This window comes from Trachemys scripta, chromosome 7, assembly GCF_013100865.1.
Source record: "Trachemys scripta elegans isolate TJP31775 chromosome 7, CAS_Tse_1.0, whole genome shotgun sequence".
Taxonomy (NCBI): domain Eukaryota; kingdom Metazoa; phylum Chordata; order Testudines; family Emydidae; genus Trachemys; species Trachemys scripta.
In genome coordinates this window covers 76,651,950-76,674,137 of record NC_048304.1, presented here as the reverse complement: position 1 = coordinate 76,674,137, position 22,188 = coordinate 76,651,950, and the positions used below count along the sequence as shown (strand labels likewise).

General features: G+C 36.6%; 1 protein-coding gene across 2 annotated transcripts in view; it reads right to left on the bottom strand.

Moving 5' to 3' along the window:
• Positions 1-729: 729 nt before the first annotated feature.
• The window catches only part of BICC1 (BicC family RNA binding protein 1), a 209,920-nt gene continuing 188,461 nt past the window's right edge, over positions 730-22,188 (bottom strand). Inside the window, exons 10-21 of one of the 2 annotated variants that reach the window (XM_034776029.1) lie at positions 20,823-21,009; positions 18,911-19,069; positions 18,324-18,520; positions 17,915-18,056; positions 16,860-17,016; positions 13,680-13,845; positions 11,432-11,471; positions 10,629-10,783; positions 7,815-7,971; positions 3,908-4,068; positions 2,907-3,006; positions 730-1,020 (exon numbers count right to left, since the gene is read on the bottom strand). In XM_034776029.1, the coding sequence (XP_034631920.1) occupies positions 890-1,020; positions 2,907-3,006; positions 3,908-4,068; positions 7,815-7,971; positions 10,629-10,783; positions 11,432-11,471; positions 13,680-13,845; positions 16,860-17,016; positions 17,915-18,056; positions 18,324-18,520; positions 18,911-19,069; positions 20,823-21,009 (1,752 nt within the window). In that variant the 3' untranslated portion in view covers positions 730-889. The remainder of the gene's footprint in view (positions 1,021-2,906; positions 3,007-3,907; positions 4,069-7,814; positions 7,972-10,628; positions 10,784-11,431; positions 11,472-13,679; positions 13,846-16,859; positions 17,017-17,914; positions 18,057-18,323; positions 18,521-18,910; positions 19,070-20,822; positions 21,010-22,188) is intronic. The other variant, XM_034776030.1, reaches the window with a different exon arrangement.

The following is a 22,188-nucleotide window of genomic DNA, read 5'->3' as shown; positions in this document are numbered from 1 at the left end:
TTTATATAAATAGATGTCCTTTAGTGGCAGTATACTAAAAATAGGCCTTTGATTTGAAAGAACCATTAAAATCAGTTTTAGCATTACAGGCAGCAGTTAAATATGACAACTGCAAAGGGTTAATATTGCAAGGTCCATTTTGGTCTTTCATTGCATCTGTTACAGTGAACTAGTTTCATTGTAAGCAGATCTAGGCTGCTTCATAAAGAGATAATAGGACTGGTCCACTTGCAAGTGGTTTGATTTTGCAACTTTTCCTCAGATATTTATATATATATAAAAAAATCTACATAAAGACTGATTCCTAGTACCATTATAGTGAGGAGATTTGACTATTGCAGGATCACCTGACAAAATTTGATTAGTGCCAATACAATATTTTATATGGAAATGAAAGAGAAAAATAATTCCCACAGGATAAGAAAACAGAACATGTAAAGTGCAGAAAGACCTCAATAATTATTTTAAGCAGTACCAGAAAATTCCATCTTGATAAAACCAAAAGTTAAGCTCTCTGGCATCCCAGCTCTTCATTTTTCCTTCATTCAACAAAGTAAAAATTCAGTGCATACATTATAGTTATAGGTAATAAAATACTAAACAAAGAACCCTATATTATTATTATTATTATTATTGCAAATGCTGTCCAATCTACAAGAGTAAAACATAATCCACATTTGGTGTTCTGAAAAATGACAGACAAGTGTCTTCTCTCTCTCTCGCGCTCTCTTTTTTTTTTTTTTTTTTTGGCACAAGTACTTGTGCAGACAAAATGCTTTGGTCCTTGATACCCAAACTCCCAAAGTGCAGAGGGTGGTGTGCAGTGAAAGCTGTCCACAGGATTGGCAAGTCCATCTTTACAATTCACTTTGTGAGCCACAATTTAGTGCTACCAGCGACCACTGACACTAGCAATGTCCGAGTGATACTGACGTGGCAGTCTTCCACTAGCTCCACCTTCCAGGAATGAGGCACGTACATTTGATGGATCAAATAGCTTTCTTCGGTTTTTATTCAGTTCTACATGGAAAACAGCACATTTGGATTTTAATATTGGGAGCTGATTCAGGAGCAAAACTACTCTAAATAATGCAATTTCATTATAACATTAGAAGTGGGGAACCATAGCTCCAACTGAAAACTGCAAAGGGAGTTTACAGAAACAGACATTACCCGAGTTGGTATTTGGTCAGGACACTAAGAATGCCGTGAAATGCTATCAAGAATTATTGTTCAGGCGAAACACAGGGTAATTGTCATAATTTGCTGGAATTCTGAATTCAATGATGGTGCCACGCTAGTACTTTGATGCAGCAGAGGGCCATATTTATTTCCGGGCAGGTGAAGTTTGAAATTAATCCTCTTATTTGAGGGGTTTCTAGGATTAAACATAATGCCTCAAGAGATAATATTTTGCCAAAATCATTTGTACACAAATTCTAAACAAAAAGGCAAAACCATCCTAAAAGTGATGAAATGATCCCAGCTGGAGTGCTTAAAAAATCCTGTTCAAAGCCTGCAAATTCTTCACAGAAAGGAATGCATTATGTGCACATCACATACTGAGCAGCATGTGCACATTATATAATCTGATGTAACAGAGCATGTTGTATACTAACTATAAATAACTGAAGTTGGAAAAAATTATTTCCCCAAAGCACATTGGTTATTTTTTAACACATTAGTAATGTTTTTATAATAAGGACCTGCCACCTCCAATATAGGGGCCATTATTCAGATCTATGTATAAACTTCTCAGTAGAGTCATCACTCATACAAAGTACTTTTTCCAGTCCCTTGTTATAGTGAACAATTTTCTCCATTACAGGTATAATCTTTGCTGCCAGTGATTCAGACAGACTTTTGATGAGTTCTACTGTTCATCTGAATACATTATTCATTTACCCTCTTTAAGCCATAATTTGAAATGCATTCATGAATGACATCAGCAAATTAAAAAAAAATAAATCTGTCATGCTCCACAAAATATCAGAAGAAAGCTTACAATCTTGAATGTAAAAAGATTCACCGCCAAGGAAAACAGGAATCTCAAACATAATTCTATGCAAAATATGAAATGAAATCTTATGCCATTCCAGTCCCTTGAACAAGTTCAAGTTGGTCACTGCTATCCTGTTGTGTATCTTCAAGAGTGGTACTTTGATTTTCCTTTATTGTAGTAAGATATAAGACATTTTAATTACAGCTGGTTGGAAAAAAAATCCGACAAACCATTTTTTCATCAGAATTTGTCCATTTGTTGAAACAGAAATGTTTCGCACAGATTGTTCAACTCAGCTGAAGTTCCTACAGACATTAGGACAGGCCTGTCAGGCAGGTTTCCATCGCATACCTGCCTGTTTACCTACCAGCTCACTTTCCTGGCTCCTAAGCAGCCAGCCTGGTGAGCTGATAGGGAGATGAGAGCATGGAAGTCTTGGCTCTCAATCTTACTGCTGCTTGGTAAGCAGAGTTCCCAGGAGCCCCAGGTTCAGGACAGTGTGCCAGACGGACTGTCTTGGAGTCAGTGTCCCCAAGCTCTATTCCCTTTTACAGGGAATTTTGAAATTTTTCTTTGAAAACCGTTGCAAAATGGAATTGGCTTTCTCTGCTCAGCTCTAATTTTAATAGTACAATACAACACTATGCAGCTAGAATCCTATTTGTTGTGTGGAAGGTATACAGTCCTTACAGTGTCTCAAAATTTAAAAACTGCCTTTTTATTACAAGGAGTGGCTGGTAAGATATGCTCTCTGTGGGTCAGATTGTCTGTCCGATACAGTTCCTTTGAGCTGCTCTAATGACTATGCAAACCAAAACAATTCAACTGAGCAAAGGAAAAAGTACAGTATATTTTTAAATCATGACATTTATAATCATGTATATGTTAAATGCTTTTTATTCACCTGAGATTGCAAGCAGCATTTTCCGTCTGGCACCAAAAGTAGTAATTCCTAGCTCTTTCAAATCTTGGTCTGTGAGAGTAAGGAAGGTCTGAAGGTCAATCTATGAACAAAAACAAAGCAAATTAAAATGGGTAATTTACACAACATACAAATCCACAGTCTATAGGAAACCATTTTCTTCCTGTATTGAGAATTACTCCCCACGAACTATTAGCCATAAGTGTGGTGCTGATAGCTTCTAAAAAAAAAAAAAAAAAAAAAAGTTACCTTTAACTTTTTTCTTTACATTTATTCTATAAACTCATTTTATTATGCCTATACACCAACAATTACCAAATTCCAATCAATGACAGTTGGTTAAAATTAAAATGTCAGAAAAATGAGGAAAAAGGGAAATAGACATCAGAAATGTCATATATGCAGCAACCCTTGACTACACAGATAACTGCTTGTTTTAGTACTATGTATTTAAGACAAATAGAGACTAAAAAGTAAAGGTATCATTTTTACAGAAGCATGAAAAATTATGTTGATTAAATGATACTTAATTGCACACATAAGAGTCTATTTTCCCTAATTACTGTAAATGTAAATGGGAATCTCAGATCCAATCATCGATCTCTATAGAAGGAAAGTTTATTTCAAACATAATTATTAATATTAACAGCAATAAATCACAACAGAATGTGGGCTAGCAGACCATGGGTGAGTGCCCCCTTTAAGTGAATTCAAGGACATAGCCTTTCACAACACATCTTGTGTGTGCACAAATATCTTTATTAACAAATACCATGCTTAAGTTCAATGTTATTAATATGTCAAGATAATTTAGTGGAAACCTGTTTAGTTAGGTCTACTAAGGATTGAGAATGGTCATTTCTAAATTGAAGGACTGAATAGCTTTGATAGAATTGTCAGTGAAAATACTGCAGCTAGGAGAGACAGTGATTTCATTCAGGAAGTACACAAAGGGTTGTAAAATGCCTCTTAAAAAGACTGACCTCTTGTTGTTGGAATACATCAGTGTATTTGCCCAAACCGAGTTTACTGAACAGCTCAGGCAGATCAGACCCCTTAAACAAACTGTTCAGGTTACAGCCATTGCTTCCTGTCAGCGAGGAAATGCAATCCATGTAATTACTGCTGCTGAGATAATGTTCAGCTGAAAGGCAAAAAGGATGTACACTTGACATTTCAATCACTTCAAACAGCATGTTTTAATCGCCAAATTACCTCAAATTCTATTGTTAGGTGGAATATTCCATTCAGTTGTTTAGTAGAACAGCAATCTGTAGAAACCAGCTGAATTTCAAATGAACTTTTTGTTAATTAAACTCTAGTGGCCATTTTCAGAATATACCTTGTTATTATTGATTAGGGCATGAAGGAGAATGAAAAGGACACAGGAATGTATTTTAAAGCACATTTAAGGCTTTAAGGATTAAGCTGTATTTAAGGCTGTACCTTAATTAACTTTAATGGGGATGGGGCTCAGAGCTTAATATACATAAAGGCGGAGAGAGAATCAGGTCTCTATTCCCCTCCCCCAGTCTATCCAATGCTGGAAAAGACAACTGCACATGAACCTCTTCCCTGTCTCCACAGCCCCCCATACAAATGTAAGCAGCTCCTTTAGGTTTCATTGGGGATGGAATCCTGGAGTTTCTTCTGCGAAAGATAGCCAGGTAATCTAGCAACTACGCCACTTTTTGTTTGTTTGTTAAAATAGTAGATCTGGGAATATTTGGACTACCTGAATAAATATCACATTCCCCAAAACTACATTAAAAATCCATGAAGGTTGCCAAGTCAAGCACTCAAAACTTAGTAAATACCACAATTACAGTTGTACAAACTTAATTTGGTCCCCTTTGTGTACATGAATTATGATATAGTCTTTACACGTTAACATGCCATTTTTTCTACTCGGTGCACAGAATGGTCAGCTTTTCAATATTTCTTTTTGCACTCATTATTCAGCATGTGGTCTCACGGTGTATAGTTATTTACTGCACACCATCCAAATCCTGCACTAAATGCAGAATTATTAATTTCTACCTGGGCTTTTCTATGATGGCTTCATCGTAGCATCTTAGTGCTTTACAGACATTACCCTGAGAGAGGAGGTGGTTATATTATTCTCATTTTACACACAAGAAACAGGCGATGAAGACCCAAAGTGTCAACTATATTTGCGTGCCCAATTTGAGAAGCCTAGTGCCTGATTTTTCAGCACACTTTATAGTACTTTAAATGTTCAAAACACAGCTCCCATCAACTTTAGCTCAGCACTTCTGCAAATCAGAGCCCCAGATGTCTCAAACTCGATACCCAGAAAATGATAAAGACAAATGGCCACATGCAGAAAATTGGGCAAGTCATGTAAACCAGAATTTTTACATTGCCACTTTGTCTCTCTCATTTTCTGGCTATCCAATCTGAGACACCTGAAATCTGATTTGCAGACATGCTGAGCACTCGTAACTGCAACTAAAGTTGATTGGAGCTGCGTTCTGAACATAACGTGTAATAAAAATTCCATCATGTGGAACTATATTGACCCCCATATGGGTCATGAGCAGGGAGACCCACAGCATAGTCCTCTACCACTTGAGCTGATAAGTGTAACAGGAAGCAGTAGAAGGCTGTTATCTTCTATGTGGGCCTCCTACTAGAGGGCGATGAGACACATTGCCAGTGGCTTTCACAGCTATTTGCTAGATAGCAGAGGAATAATGAGACTCAAGAATCCTGTGTTCAATTGTAAGTTCTGTATGGAATATATTAGTAATTATAGATCCTTCTGCCCAGGCCCTGCAGTACCTTCCTGGTTCTCTTCTGCTCTTACTTCCTTACCTACTGCTTCTTCCACACCCTGCTCCTGTCCATGGCCCCCACTATCCTGTCTCCGCTTACAGCTTCTATCCCCTCCCCTGCACCAACTTGGCTCCTGCCTCTATTCATCCCCTATGCTCCTGCCTCTTTTAGTCTCTCACTTCCTACAGCTCCTGAGGCAGACACCCGGCATGGAGAATTTCAGCCAGAACAATTTAAATTTGGCTAAGTTATAAACAAGGTCCATTAGTACCAGTGTTGCCTGTAACAAAGGAGCTGGATCCACGTGATGCACACCCTAGCACATAGCAGTTTAGCTCACAGGCAAAGTGTGCAATCACATCCCCTTGCATTACCATAGTTATTTTTATATACCATTAATTTCACTGAGCTGTTATCTCCGGAGGCCATAGGCCCTGCCCCCAGGGCTGATGTCAGAGTGAGGAGAGCGAAATGAAATGACTCCCTCAGCTAGACTGGCTGCTGCCTCCTGAAGACTTACCTGGCTATAAAAAGTAGAACGCTTCAGCGCTCAGTGATTCTTTGTTTTCTTATCTACTGAATTGTGAATGTATTTTAGAAAAGGTAAGTTGGAACCTTAGATAATTTTACTAGATGGGCCCAAGTTTTTGAAGAAGATTTGTACAATGTGTCAAAATTCTTAAATTCTACTAGTAAAAGTGAGGAATTAAAATTACACTTCAAGTTTGTAGATCTCAAACAGCACAATCGAGTACACACAGTTATTGTACCCTTTTCGTCACCTATTGACCATAAAAGGCTTATCAGCCAAGTGTGGGGAAGAAAGGATATTTTTTTAAATCAAAACAAAAAGTACATTTTTGCAGATGTTTCAGGCTCTGAGAAAGGAGCTATGGCTTCTATGGACTGAGCAGCCTTTAGACTTAAAGGTTAGTGTCTTATTAAAGTTTAAGAAAGGATTAAAATGCATTTATTTTATCATTCTGATTACACTAGGACCTCCCTGTGTAAACAACTGACTTCAAGACACTAGGTGAGCTTGATACTGAAGATAGACTATGAAGCTCATTTTTATTATGTTCACTGTAGAAATACCATATGCAGTAATTCACTGTGTTAATACCATGTAAATGATTACAAATGCTAGGAAAGAGCAACAACATTTCCTTCTTTAAGTTAAACTATTTTCTCTAAAAATGTGCAATTCTTACTGAATGTATTATCAAATAAACCTGGGATTTAGGCCTTTTAGCACTGATTCAGGAAAACCATAATACAAAAAATAATTAAAACAAAAAACAGCAGAATATTTCTGTCCTCATCCTCCCCGACCCCAACAGTAATGAAACTTATTATAAATCAAAATCTCCCATTCTTCACTTTCTTGCTCCACTCCTTCCTCCCTCCTGGCAAAAAAAGATCAACCTAGAAGACAGACTAGTTGCAAACTGCTTTTGGGTATAAAACAATTTTCATAGAAAACTGGTTTAAAATCTGTTTAAAAAAATCTTTGTAAGATTTGCAGGTTGGATCCAAGGAAACAGGTGTCCAAGGTAATCTGCCAGGACCTACCAAATGTATTGGTGACCCTACTTAAAAATCAATATAATATGCCTTAAAATTCATCAAAGCGTGGCAGCTGGAAGAAGTCATAACTTTCATCAGGAAGCCTCCATCAGATTCAGCTAGTATTTTGCAGTATCTGGATAACACAGCAGAATCATGAGCGTCCAAGGATGAGCTCTTATAAACTCTGTTTTCATAGAAACTTTCACAGAAAAGACAGTAAGATAGCAGGGAGCTTAAAAAAAAAAAAAAAAAAGGCTATACTATATCATTTACCTTAAACGTTTTACATTTGAATTTTTTTTTTGTTTTTTTACATTTTATGTAGTATTATACAGATTTTTATTTACTTTGTACTTTTACAAACATAAAAAATCTTTAACATAATTAAGTATTTTCAATTCCTTAAAGTAAATACTTATTATTTTAAAAAATTCAGGACCTCAGGATTAAAGCAAAAAACTTAATCTTCCAAGTCCCATAATTGTATTCCCTGATGAAATGCACTGACAAGATATTACTTACTTGATTTGTTTTGTTTCCGCTTGGGGCTGCCAATTGACGAGACAAATTCACTGTGAACTGAGGGACCGATACCATTTCGATCTCTCCAGTTATCCGATTCACTACCACTTCCCAAATGTTCCCGACTGCTGGACCGTGAGAGAGACATTGATGAACCCTGCAAGAAACCACAAGGAAAATTACTTCAGAACAGAAGTGTTACATTGTGATTTGACAGTTCGTTTCTCTGAAGCAGCCCAGTTAACACGACAGCTTTTCAACAATTTTAAATATGCTGCCTGTAGTTAAATATGAACCAACTAATTATTACAATTTATGCATTTGACAGAACTGCTGTTTTTGTAATAAGTTTAAGCAGAAGTTACTTTTTAAAAAAAACACTAGCTTCATATCAAAATGCTCTATATTCTTAACCGTTTGTCACAAAATTTTTTCTACGGTCTCTTCCTCACACAGCTATCTACCTAGCATCTCTAAGTAACATACAAGTTGCACAGATTACCGCAGTACCAATTACAGTCTACACATTAAATTTGATTGTCTACATTAAGAAGTCAGAAATTACCAACATTAACCAGACACTAGAATCTGAGATGCTGCAGTTAATTCCTGTTTCAGTATCTAGAATTGTATGGGATAAGGGCTGGTAAAGGTTGACTTTTTTGTGTTTGTTTTGTTTTACAGCAGCCACAGTATACATGAAGTATGCATGGGGTGAAGCCTGACTGGGGAAAAGGATACATTTCCACAAAGCGCCAGATGAAAACCTTCTCTCTTGAGTTTATCTTTTATAGAGCTTCTCAGACATTAGAGAGTGTGATGATTGAATAAGTTAATTGGAACGGAAGATGAGAACAGGGCCAAAGCAAAGAGTAGAAGTGACAGGAATTACGTTTTACTATTGTACAGTCTCACTCCTGTAAGCCTTCTAAACTAGCACTATTTTGCTTAGTTCCACCAGCTTCACCAACCCTTTCTAACAAACAGCACAGAGGATCACGGGAGTTTAATAGAGCTGTTCCTTGATACATTTATAATGACAGAGGATAACTGCCATCACTTGAAAGAAAAGTAGAACTATTTTTCAGGTGGACAAATTAGGTTGGTGGACAGTGTGGTGAATATGGAGTGAAAGAAGGGACAGAATCCACGTCTGTTTTAAAAGAAAATAAAAGACTATCTACAATATGTCTGACCAAGGTGGTGATTACAAGTTGTGATACAATAAAATGTGAGCTAGCAATGCTGGGAAATAAAACACAAAGTAAAATATCACAGGGAGAAAAAAATTTGCCCAGTGAGCTTAGTTTGCAAATGAACTTCCCAAATGTTAGCACTGGATATCAAGACAATTGCTATTTACTGAAGAGCAGTTCTTCAGCATATCCCTTCTGGGCCACATCAAGAATGAAAATGTAAGGGGTAAAGTGACCAGCCGTGCTTTCTGATATGAATAACAAAGTCTTGAAAACAGCCAAAGGGAAGCAGGGAATATATTACAAGTGATCTAGGATTTTTATTTTCCCCAGATGTTTGCATAACAGCACATACCGAACTGGGAACTGGAGTCACTGTAAAAATAAGAGTTTAGCAGTAGAAAGAACTGAGGATGTGGTTTGTGCCTGGTCCAAGTGACTAAGGCACAAAACCTTTTTCTTCTGGAATAATGTGTCTGCTAATAAACTTGTAGAAACAGTGAGCATATAACGGTTTGGAGAAAATGGGAAACAGATTAACAAATATACAAAGACAAATCAGTCTGATAGCCGAGAAGTAATGTTAGCAGTATATTTTATCAGAAAATTGGCTTTGAGTTTCGCTTTACATATTTTTCTTCTATGTTTCTGGCTTACATATTCAATACTGCAAACCTACCACATGTAGCTGAAAGACATATGTTAACTTTATGCATGCCAAAGGGGAAGCTCCACGCCACACCTTTATTGTGGTTTAACGTGTGTACTGCACCCAAAGTAGTATGGGAAGGTGCCTCCCAGGTCAGTCAAGGTCCCTGCCCAAAGAGCCCACCTACCTAGAATTTGGACAACATGAATGAGGGTGGAAATAAAGAGGAGGTAGGCTTTGGTGGGGCTTGACAGAGTTACAACAGCATAATGCAATGCAAAACAATGTCAGAATTATTACAAATAATGGAGTTTAAGCAGAGGACAGGGCCTTCTCTGTGCAGCCTCTGACTTAGGCCTTTTAGTAAGCCCTCTGTGAAGTTTACAGCTGCTCTTTCCCAGCAGAGTCCCTAAGGGATGAGGTGCCACTCTCCTTGCACAGGAGTGAATCCCAATGCAGCAACTCCCGGGACAAAAGGGAGTGTGAACTGCACCCCCTGTACTCACAAACGTCACTCTAATGACCCGCAGCAAGCTTATTACAATTTACCTTCATACTAAAGGGATGGCTTTTTTTTCCATCTCACGAAACATAGCAACCAACCTAGGCTAGATTTCAATGACTATTGTAAGATACTGATTCCCTTTACTGATGCACTGAACCAAATTATCCCACTCCTGTGTTGTTCTTAATTTGCTCCAGAAGAGCAATTGTTGGGAACAGATTTTTTTAAAAACTGAAGATTAACAATGGCATTCCCATTATTCTATGGATGTACTTGATATACCCAGTATGCCCAGATACAAGGAGCTTTTTTCTGGAAGAGATTATGCAGTATCTTCAAGCACTAATGCCGTTAAGAATCTCATTTACAAGACTGACTTTTACAAACATATAAACATTCATGTTTAAGAAATGCCTATGCAATTTACTGAAAACATATTTAAAATGTTCTGTAATTTTACATACTTCATACGTAGTTGTCATAGATGGCTTGTACGATACATGATTAGCTCTTCTTAGTTCCTTGATCGTTTCTGCAGGCATAGATTTGGAGAATCCTAGGCCACTCCATGTATTCGTTGGAGTTCTCACTTCTGTTACAACAGGCTTCTTTAACATAGCTTAAAAATACAAAGAAAAAGACCTTTATAAGCATTAAGCTCCATGTATTGACAGATAAATGCATCTTTCAGGCCAAATACTGACATTCTCGACACAAATGGATCACATTAACCCACAGAACGGTACATTCCCAGCATCTCAGATCCCCAACAGGGCCTGATTCCCACCCTTTCTTAAACCACTGTAAGACAGGAGTAAGTCCACTGAAGCTAGAGAGTAGTAAACACTGTGCGGAAGGAAGTGAAGAGAATCAGGCCCATGATGTTTAAAGAAAAAAGCAACCATTTTCCAGAAGTGGCAAATGAGTGCAATGTGCTTGTTAAAATTAGTCTGATACTAATTCATCCCCAAGGTTATTACAAGTACCAGAATGTTTCAGATCCACAGTGTTACTAGCAGTCTATGTACAGTACTACTAATAATGTATCTACCATGTAACTTTGAATTTGTACTAATACTATTCTATGAACTGGTATCAAAATATCCCCAAAATACATTTGACATAAATACATTGAGTTCATTGTACTTATCAACTTTTCATTTTAGCTAAAAACATATAGAAACTGCAAAGCTGAACCTTAGAAAAATTCTTTGACCAGTATACTGACAAATAGATGCATGTTAGAAGTCACTGTTTCTTCACATACCTTTGGTTGCTAATAGCTTCTTCTGTTCATAGTCAAATGCCTAAAAATTAAAGGAACACAAAATGTCTTAATTGCTGCTCTAACTAAATGTCATTCCAGTAAACAACTCTTTCTAAAAACAAAAATTTTTATCACGGTCCATGAATTCATCTAGGAAGAATGGTAAGCACTGCACAACAATGTAACAGTAGTCCAATGAAAGCCTGACATACGTAAAACATTCATTCAAAACTAGCTAATTAGTACTGTAAATTATTCTCTCCCACTTTCATGTGAGGAAAGTTGTAGCAGTATGTGAAGTCTGCATAGGTAGTGTTTTTACAAGGCATTACTTGAGACCTTTTTTTCTGAATTGTCTGTTGACTAAGTATTTAAAACTCTAGAAGAAACAAGTCTAATTATAATAGGAAAACAAATAATTAAACAACTACACTAAGTATTATTTTTCTGCACACAGTTCTCTGGACTATACCCTTTGCAGATTAGATTCCATCTTCATTTTAAATCCTTTTATTCAGAAAAGTATCTTGATGTAATACAGGAAAACATGTTATACTGCTCATCACAATGAGAGTAATAAAAATGTATATAATTTGTGGATGTCAATTCTTTAGTAAATTACACTCGTTCTTTCCATTACAGATCATAAATCTGTTCACACAAATATGCATTACAAAAAGGCATTATTTTGCAGAGTCTGATTAGTATAAGGGATATCTGATGTTGTGCAGGGCTTTGGAATGATCCGAAGATATTTTTTTCCCTTGGGAGACTAGAACTTTGGTCATGGTAAAGGTGAACGCTTTGAATCTCAACCAGTGATTGACTATTTGCCACAGAGGCCTATGTAAAGGGCTCATCTATAGTGATAAATTTACCAGCAGAACTATACTGGTATGACTATACTGCTAACTTTATGCCAGTATAACCCATGTGGACACACTTATTCTGGTATAAGAGAGCTTTTTTCCATTTTCCCCTTATATCACTTTCAAAGTGAAATAAACTAAACTGGAAAAAGGCACTCTTATTCTGGAATAAGAGTGTGTCCACACAGGGAGTTACACTAGCATATCAGTATAATTATACCAATATAGCTCTGCTGGTGAATGACCCTGTGTAGACACACCCTAATCCACAGGCAGGACTTCACTAACAGACAAAGAGACGAATGCATGTTGACATGTCTTATGAAAAATCTCAAGTAGCATTTCTATGAACATGTCTCTTCTCAAAGCTGTAACATTTTTACGTGTGCGCGCACACACACACACACACACACACACACACACACACACACACAGAGTAAACAAGAGAGATTTAGCTTAGGTATTAGGAAAATCTAACTATCAAGATTGTCAAATTATTGGAACAAATTATTTTGGGAGTTTGCACGATCCCCTGTAACTGGAAGTTTGTAAGAACAGGTTAGACAAGCATCTTTAGAGATGGTCTACATATACTTAATTCTTACTCAGCAAGGGATATGTACTAGATGACCTCTTGATGTCTCTTCCAGACCTATATTTCTATGAAATGAAGTTTATTCCCTGCTTATATTTGTATTACATTTATCTTTTCTTTCATCAGAATTTTGAGAAGCATATTCAGGAGATTTTTTTTGTTTGAATATCAGGTTTTGTTGCTCTCTAATACTTTCTTTGGAGTGCATATACAAGAATGTGATTGGATAAATCCAACTAGATAGGAAAGTTCTATAAAAGTCACAAATGTATTTTATTGCCTATGTGAGAAGGCTGCATAATTCTCGCCATCAAATCATGTCACAAAATATCTAAAATCCACATACAGCCAAAAAAAGCCTAGAAACCTCACAAAGAAAGCCTGAAAAACATTTTATACACATATTGTTTTTTGCTATTATCAGGCAATGCCTCTTATAATCAACTGGCAACTGGATTCAGCCTAAAAGAACTGAGAGAAGGGTTGGAGAGAAGAAAGATAGCTATGTAACTTCTGCACCTTCTCATATTCCTAGATACAGATTAATTTGTCTTTATCCAAATTTATTAGATGTAAGCTCATATTTATGCTTTACATTACCAGTTTGAAAATGCACCATGTTGTGGGAGGAAATTGAAGGTGATAACACTGTTCGATGTTTTTGTCTACAATCCAAATATTGAAAAAAAGTCATGTAGCCGGCCAAGCCAGTCACTTCATATTATTTGCACTGGACATTTATCAATGCTAACAATGCACTAGATTTGGGTGTAGAGACAGGTACCTGCATATTTACATATGACGACTGTGGAGCAAGACGCACTCTTTCAGAATTCTGTTGAGCAGCTGCTGCCCTCTCTGCTGCTCGTTCACTACCAGGAGCTTTTTTATCAGCAACGTGATTTTCAGAAGCACTCAGCTCAGTATCAGAAAGCAATCTCTCTGTGGTGCTGGAAAAGTAAAGGCAGTTGTTCTTCAGAATTATCTGTAATGGTTTCAATCACTACTCCATGTTTTAAACAATGAACATTCAGTGCAATGAATAAATGAACTACACTTTCTAGAAAGTTGGTAGTAAATTTGAAGAAAAAACAGTATACAAACATTACCTTTCTAAGAAACATTTTCTAAGGCAAAAAAAGACTTTCAAATGAAGCCTTAGAAAATGCCCCAAGTTCCCCCTTCTCCCCAGAAAACTGAAATGCCTTGCACCTTATGGTCAATAAAGTGAATTGTGATCAGAAGCAAGGCAAGGGAAAGCCACCTCTTTATAACTTCAGTCCCACTTACTTACAAAAGCATCTGGTATTATCAACTTTTCTCTACAAACTTCAGCTATAGTTGTCCGCTTACTTTGAGGAACCCGAAAAGCAATTGTACTTTAGATTTCTAAAGAATTCCTAATAAGGAAAGTACCCCGGACAGACTGCTTGAATTCTGAATACTAAAAAAACAAAACAAAACCATTTATATTTAAAATTAATAAGTCTAGATACTTGAATTTGATCAGCAGGAATTGTCTAGGAAGTTCCAAAGCTGTGTAACTAGAATGAGATGTATATACTGAGACTACTGGGTGGAGACAACTGTCATTGTTATAAATCAAAATAAATAAGCTAACTGAGCATAATAAAATTTAGGCTGAATGAAGGAATTATTTCTAGGGCTGTCAAGCGATTTAAAAAATTAATCGTGATTAATCGGACTGTTAAAAAGTAATAGAATATCATTTATTTAAATATTTTTGGATGTTTTTTACATTGTCAAATATATTGATTTCAATTAGAATACAAAGTGTACAGTGCTCATTTCATATTTGTTTTTATTACAAATATTTGCACTGTAAAAAACAAAAGAAATAGTATTTTTCAGTTCACCTAAATACAAGTACTGTAGGGCAACCTCTTGATCATGAAAGCTGAACTTACAAATGTAGAATTGTGTACAAAAAAAATCCTGCATTCAAAAATAAAACAATGTAAAACTTCGGAGCATAAAAGTCCAATCAGTCCTACTTCTTGTTCAGCCAATCATTCAGACAAACAACTTTGGTTACAATTAGCAGGAGATAATGCTGCCCGCTTCCTGTTTACAATGTCACCTGAAAGGGAGAAAGGGCATTTACATAGCACTGTTGTAGCCGGTGTCGCAAGATATTTACATGCCAGATGTGCTAAAGATTCATATGTCCCTTGATGCTTCAACCACCATTCCAGAGGACATGCATCCATGCTGATGATGGGTTGTGTTTGATAACGATCCAAAGCAAATGAACTGACGTATGTTCATTTTCATCATCTGACTCAGATGCCACCAGCAGAAGGTTGATTTTCTTTTTTGGTGGTTTGGGTTTTGTAGTTTCCGCATCAGAGTGTTGCTCTTTTAAGACTTCTGAAAGCATGTTCCACACCTCATGCCTCTCAGATTTTGGAAGGCACTTCAGATTCTTAAATCTTGGGTCAAGTGCTGTAGCTATCTTTAGAAATTTCACATTGGAATCTTCTTTGCATTGTGTCAAATTTACAGTGAAAGTGTTCTTAAAATGAACAACATGTGCTGGGTCATCATCTGAGACTGCTATAACTTGAACTATATGGCAGAACGCAGGTAAAACACAGCAGGAGACATACAATTCTCCCCCGAGGAGTTCAGTCAGAAATTTAATTAATGCATTATTTTTTTTTAATGAGCATCATCAGCATGGAAGCATGTCCTCTGGAACAATGGCGGAAGCATGAAGAGGCATATAAATCATTAACACATCTGCCACATAAATATCTTGCGATGCCAGCTACAACAGTGCCACGTGAACACCTGTTCTCACTTTCAGGTGACATTGTTATTAAGAAGTGGGCAGCATTATCTCCCCTAAATTTAAACAAATTTGTTTCTCTTACCAATTGGCTGAAAAAGAAGTAGGACTGAGTGGACTTGTACGTGCTAAAGTTTCACATTGCTTTGTTTTTGAATGCAGTAATGTAACAAAAAAACCCTACATTTAATAAATTGCACTTTCACGATAAAGAGTTTGCAATACAGTACTGTACTTGTATAAGGTGAATTGAAAAATACTATTTCTTTTGTTTATCATTTTTTGCAAATATTTGTAATAAAAACAATATAAAATTAGCACTGTACACTTTATATTTGTGTTGTAATTGAAATCAATACAATTTGAAAAGCACAAAAACATCCAAAAAATGTAATAAATGTCAATTGGTATTCTATTGTTTAACGGTGCAATTAATCGCGATACATTTTTTTAATTGTGATTGGTTTGAGTCAATCGCATGAGTTAACTGCGATTAATCAGCAGCCCTAATTATTTCTTAACAGTGAAGACTATTATGCCTTGTTTGTAAAGAAGTAGTGGTGGAAAACCCATTTAAGTAATTTAAAACTGCACTGGAGAAAACACTAAACAATATAAGGGTACTAAGGAATACTCCTGCATTGAAAAAATTATTCAAAAGTTTTTTTCCATTGCTAATTTTCTGTTTTTAAACTTTGTCTTTATTCAAGCTTTGAAAATGTAACAGTATTTCCTGAGGATTATTTTTCACTAAGAAAACAAATCTCAAGAACAGTATTTGTCACAGCAAATTAAAGTTAGCTATGAAAATCTATTGGTGTTACAAAACACACAAAAAATATTACAGAGCTATATGTAACAAAAACTTCTCAGAGAAGCCAGTCTTGGAGAAAGCAAGGACTTCTGATAGGCAGATGTAGAGGAAGGAATTCTTAGATGTCAAAAATGTTTACAATATTAACAACTTAAAGGGACTGTTCTAAAACAAACAGTAGTTTATTAAATTAAATATGGTTGAAAAATTAATCTGATTTAAACCAATTCTCCAATATTCATCAATGACTGAACCACGCATCTCACCCCCAAAGAACATGCTAAATATTATAGTTCATCTCTAAATTCTATGATTCTATACTCATGAATGTAACATACTGTAAGTGAGAGTTTTTGGTTCCTTGCAGTAATTCTACTGTTTGCCTCTTAGTACAGGACTGTTTGGAAGAACTCATCATTTGCTTCAGATCACTGGCATTTGCTGAATGTGACGGACTTCTTGGCATGCCCACTTCTACAAAAGCATCGTTGCAGCCTACAAGACCAAGAAAAAAGAGCTGTAAAATAAAACCCTTTCACACACCAATACATTGCTGTACAGTATATTTAGAAAATCAGTAGCAATAATTTGCATAGAATTAAAACTATTTTACATAAAAGGCATATAAAGGGCTAGCATTTAAGGATGTACTAATTTTCGCAAAGTCAGAAAGCACACAACTATACTTCATATATGCATAGAGAATTAGGAGCATACATTCACATAGTATGTGTACTATAAAACTAAGGGGTATCTTTTCAAGTTATGTGGGATTTTAGCCATATTACAGCAAATAATGTCAAAACTTATAACCTAAGGTTGAAAGTCACTAGTGATTTTGGAGGGCCTCAGTTTCTGGGACCAGTCTGAAACATCTTAAGGGGAATGATTATCAGAAGCTGGATATTCACCACTTTCTAAAAATCCAGAAGCTTTTAATGTATTTTAATGTATGGGCAATCAAAAATTGAGGCACCCAAAAATCACCAGTTACTATTTAAAATCTTAGTCCAAATGTCAAGCTGAAAATTTCTCCATTGGAAACTAGTTTTACTTTTGCAATGAACAATACACAAATAGCTTACTCCCCTTCCCACACGGGAATAAACTATATATGGTGTAAGCCAATTTATACCGGTCTAGCTGCATCCACACTAATTTTAACTGCCGGTATAGCTAAACTGGTGCAACTATTACGTGTAGACAATATGTAATCCATTGGACAACATGTATTGGGGGGGGAAGGGCAATGCTGTCCTCCAGTGTGGCTGAGGATAAAATGCTGACACAAAAATTAATCTTACCTTTCACAATTTGTCTGTAAAATGCACAAACACCGTCAAGCTATTACCATTACCAACCAGAATAACACAGGTCAAATGCCAAAACTTACCTTCTGCTGTATTTGACTTGGTGGTCACTTGTTCTGAGGTGCTATGACTATTTGTCTGCCTTGATGAATCACTGTGGTTTGTGCTCAACACATTTTCTCCTAGTGATGAGGCAGATAGTGCAGCATACTTGATATTTGATGTCTGAAATTATTAAAAGAACATGTTTAAATAAATCTGTTTCTGATCCCCTTTTCTTGCCATGCAGGCAGGCAGAAAATTCTTATTTGGGATAATTTGGCTTAATGTTTTTCAAGTTACATTTTATGAGCATTTTTATTACAATTTGAAATAAATGATCTTAAAGAGTCACAACAGATTAAAGCAATTAGTTTTTTTCCTAGAGTTTTTCAGAGGAAGCTCATTGCAAACCGAGATCATCTTGACCAGACTGAACATCATGCCACTTACCTTTACATGACCGTTTAAAGAAGTTGAAACTTTTTTGTTCTCGGATTTCATGCCATTGACATGAATGTCAACGGGAGTCAAGCCAGGAGGGGGAGATGGAGTGTTCTGACTATAATTAGGCACTCCAGATAGCAGAATACTAGTTAAAGCAGCTTGGGCAGTAGATGGTATCATCAGATGTGGTATAGCAGAAAAACCTGTAACAAAAATGAAGTCATTTCTGGTTCACTGACAAGTTGAGTACATCAGGCTGAATAAAAGCTGAATTTTATATAAAACCTTTGAATTACAATTATATTGAAAATGACCAATCAAACCAATTACTTCATGCACTATCCAAAACTTTGGATAAGATATTTTTCCCATTTAAAAAAAAAAAATCTACAAAGTTGCATGTGACATTATAAAAACACAATTATGTTAGTTTAAAAATCTTCATATTTGGATATTTATGCATTTACAAGAAAATACACTGAATAATTCTTTCCTTCTATGAGACTTTAAAGAATGAATGGGTCTGTCTTTTTCAGTTTTCTTTCTAGTGAATAATTAAGAACTAATTTAATTTCTATTTAACATCTACTGACCTGTGGCACTTGTGTTGGCAAGAGATGTTGCCCATAACGTAGGACTGGGCGTGCCTGAACTTGGGCTCTGTAGAGGACTAACAGAACTATTAAGGGCATTCAAGAGCGAGTTTGGAGCAGTAGAGGTGTTGACAGATAAGGCAGTAGGACCTAAGAGACCTGTCAAAACAATTATATCCATTATGCATTTGTTTATACAGGAATTGTAAAGAACATTTTTAAAGGGTTATATTAAGTGTTGGTGTTGATTTTTAAAATATTTTACAAAAATTACAGTGCTATTTCTGCTGAGAGAGCATACACACAACTTAGGACAGGGATTTTTGAAGTGTGCACGTGCAAATGGGGAAAGGGAATTCACCAAAAACCAGTGGCTGCTAAACAAAACTAAGGCGAATCTCTGCACCTTCTATCAATTTGGCTCCCACCACTACAGTACTTAAGTGCCTCTACCTGCTGCTCATACAGCCACCAAAAACAGCTTCTCACTCTTCCCTTTCATGTCTCTCCAACCTTTCTGGGAAGCATTGCTTAAAGGTGATGAGGAGGTAACAGCTACTTTACAGCCCTCCTCCTCTCAGCCAAGTCTTGACTTTCTTTAAGTTGTGCCTTCTTTGGAGCACATGGATGTGTAAGCGTGGAGGAAGAAGGAGAGAGGAAGCAGCATATCCTCACCTAGCAATACCATGCTGCCTCCCTCCACTAGCAAACCTCATCACCCCTAAGAACCCATAACCCCAGCCAACATCCACAACTCATCCACAAAACTCCCCACATTTTGTAAATGTGTAAAGTACTGGTATCATGGGGGAGGAGCATGGTATCAAAATGTAAACAGATGGCACAAGCCAAGATTCCAGCTTCCACCCAAGTCACAAGCATGGATTCTGGGATGCAACCATAATGGATTGCTGAACTGTGAGTCAAAAGAAAATATGGCTAGTTTGATCCCTTTTCTGTCAGTGATGGTCCTGCATGGAGAAGGTTTGAGAACCCAAATACGGTGGAAAAAACGTAATATATCTATACATAAGCTTGTACGTATTTTTGGTGAACAAAGATATCAAGCAGTTATAGCTTTTAAACACAAAATGATAATTCCTTCCTGGATTATTTATGGCACAATAATTCTCTTCTAGAAAGAGACGGAAAATATAAACACTCCTGGTTTAAGTTTTATACTGACAGACAAGTGCCAATAACACATGAGTGAAGAAACAGTTGTTTGCAGTGTTGTTGTAGCCGTATCAATCCCAGGATATCAGAGACATACGGTGGGTGAGGTAATAGCTTGTATTGGACTAAGAGAAGTTGGTAACATAAAAGATATTACCTCATCCACCTTGTCTCTCTGAAGAAACAGTGTCATTCAATATTTAGTTACTACAGTCAGAAACAAACATTGCTGCTACCTAAGGCTAACCTTTAAGTAATGTTAAATGGCAAACTATCTCCATGTAGTCAAGGAGTCTTTTCCCTGTTCACCCACTAAAGTTTCTATTTAACAAGTCAAATAATATCTCCAGGAGTAAGGTGGTTCATTTGGATAAGGGTTTCTCTGAAAGCCATAAATGGGGTGCCACACATGACTTATAATCTCTCTCTCACGTATTACCCTACCCGAAAAGGAGTACCTCCCTTTATATACATTAAGTTGAATGGGTAAAGAGTTTAGTTTTCAAATGTCTAAACTTCTCCATCTTTCAGAGGATACACTGAAACTATTCCCACTATCCATTACTAAAACATTGGAGGATGCTCTGTAATGACAAATACTCTTGAAATGTCAGGGTGGGCCTTAAATTTTCCAACACCTAATGCTACTCATAATTCAAAAGTATAGCTGGTCCTGTACTTCCCAGTACATGTGAACTGTGTTTCAAACATTATAAAACAAGAGTAAAGTATATACCAAGTCCAGTGAGTCCTAACCCTGCTGAGGGCAAGATGTCCAAACCAGGACACGAGAGGCCAACGGGGCATGAGATTGTAGATGGATTTGCTGCTATGGTGACTCCATTACTTTCAAGTCCCAGGAGACGTTTCCTTGCCTCATACATATTTAAGGCATTTCGTTCGACACTTTTTACAATCACAGACTGCAAAAAAGAAGAGAGATTGATATGAAGGTATAATATAAATTCATGAAAACACAAATCTTACAATAGTGCTTCAGAGCCACAGGCTTGGTCTACACTGAAAAGTTACGTCAGCAGAACTATGCTAGTCTGAGATATGAAAAACCTCACTAGTGACCGACGAAGCTATACCAACATAACCCCCAGTGTAGGTGCAGGTATGTCAATGGAAGAGGACTTCTGTCAACATAGCTAACTTCATTAGGGGAGGTGGCTGTTCCTACACTGATAAACCCCTTCTTTGTCAGTGCTGGCTGCTTCTACACTATGGGGCTATGCCAGAACAATTATGCCAGTGTAGTTTACACACAGTAAAGACACACCCCCAGTAAAGTCAGAGCACAACATAAAATAGCAGTAACAAAGTCCATTAGTGATTATTCAGGCATTCAGCGGTTGTGGCAAGGTTAGAACATTTTTCTTAATGTTTTTGTTCACCTTTAAAAGTGAAAACAGTCTGTCCCAGGAATACTGCTCATTTTTTTAATTAAATGAAGCTAATAAAGTTAGGAAGGATAATTATGGCCTGACTATGATGATGGAATGGTGCTAACAGCTACTGTAAGCGTCCAAGCTCTATAGAGGGTAGCCAAGAGAGATGGTTGTTAGATAAGAGTCTCATGTTTGCTTCCTATTACATTTACAAGAAACATGCTTCATGCAATAAACAAAAAAACATGTTTCTTTTCTATTTGCATTAAATTCAATACAGGAGCCTAGAAGTACAAAATGAAAATGATATAGTCCTTTTTATTGACTTGAAATGTTCCTACATTTAGCATCAAAACCGCTGACATAATGGAATGTTCATCTGACATTTTACAATTTGTTTGTCAAACATTTATACATAATGGATTGGACCAGGATCCAAAAACAATGAACTGGGCAGGTTTAAGGTCAGGTGTCCTCAGTTTAAAAGGATTAATTTTTCAACCATTACATTCATTACCTGCTGCAAAAAATTATATGAACACAAGACTTCTCTTTCACCAAATCAGAATAGGCCTAGAGATTGTTAAAAATAACAGGTTTCAGAGTAGCAGCCGTGTTAGTCTGTATCCGCAAAAAGAAGAACAGGAGTACTTGTGGCACCTTAGAGACTAACAAATTTATTAGAGCATAAGCTTTCATGGACTACAG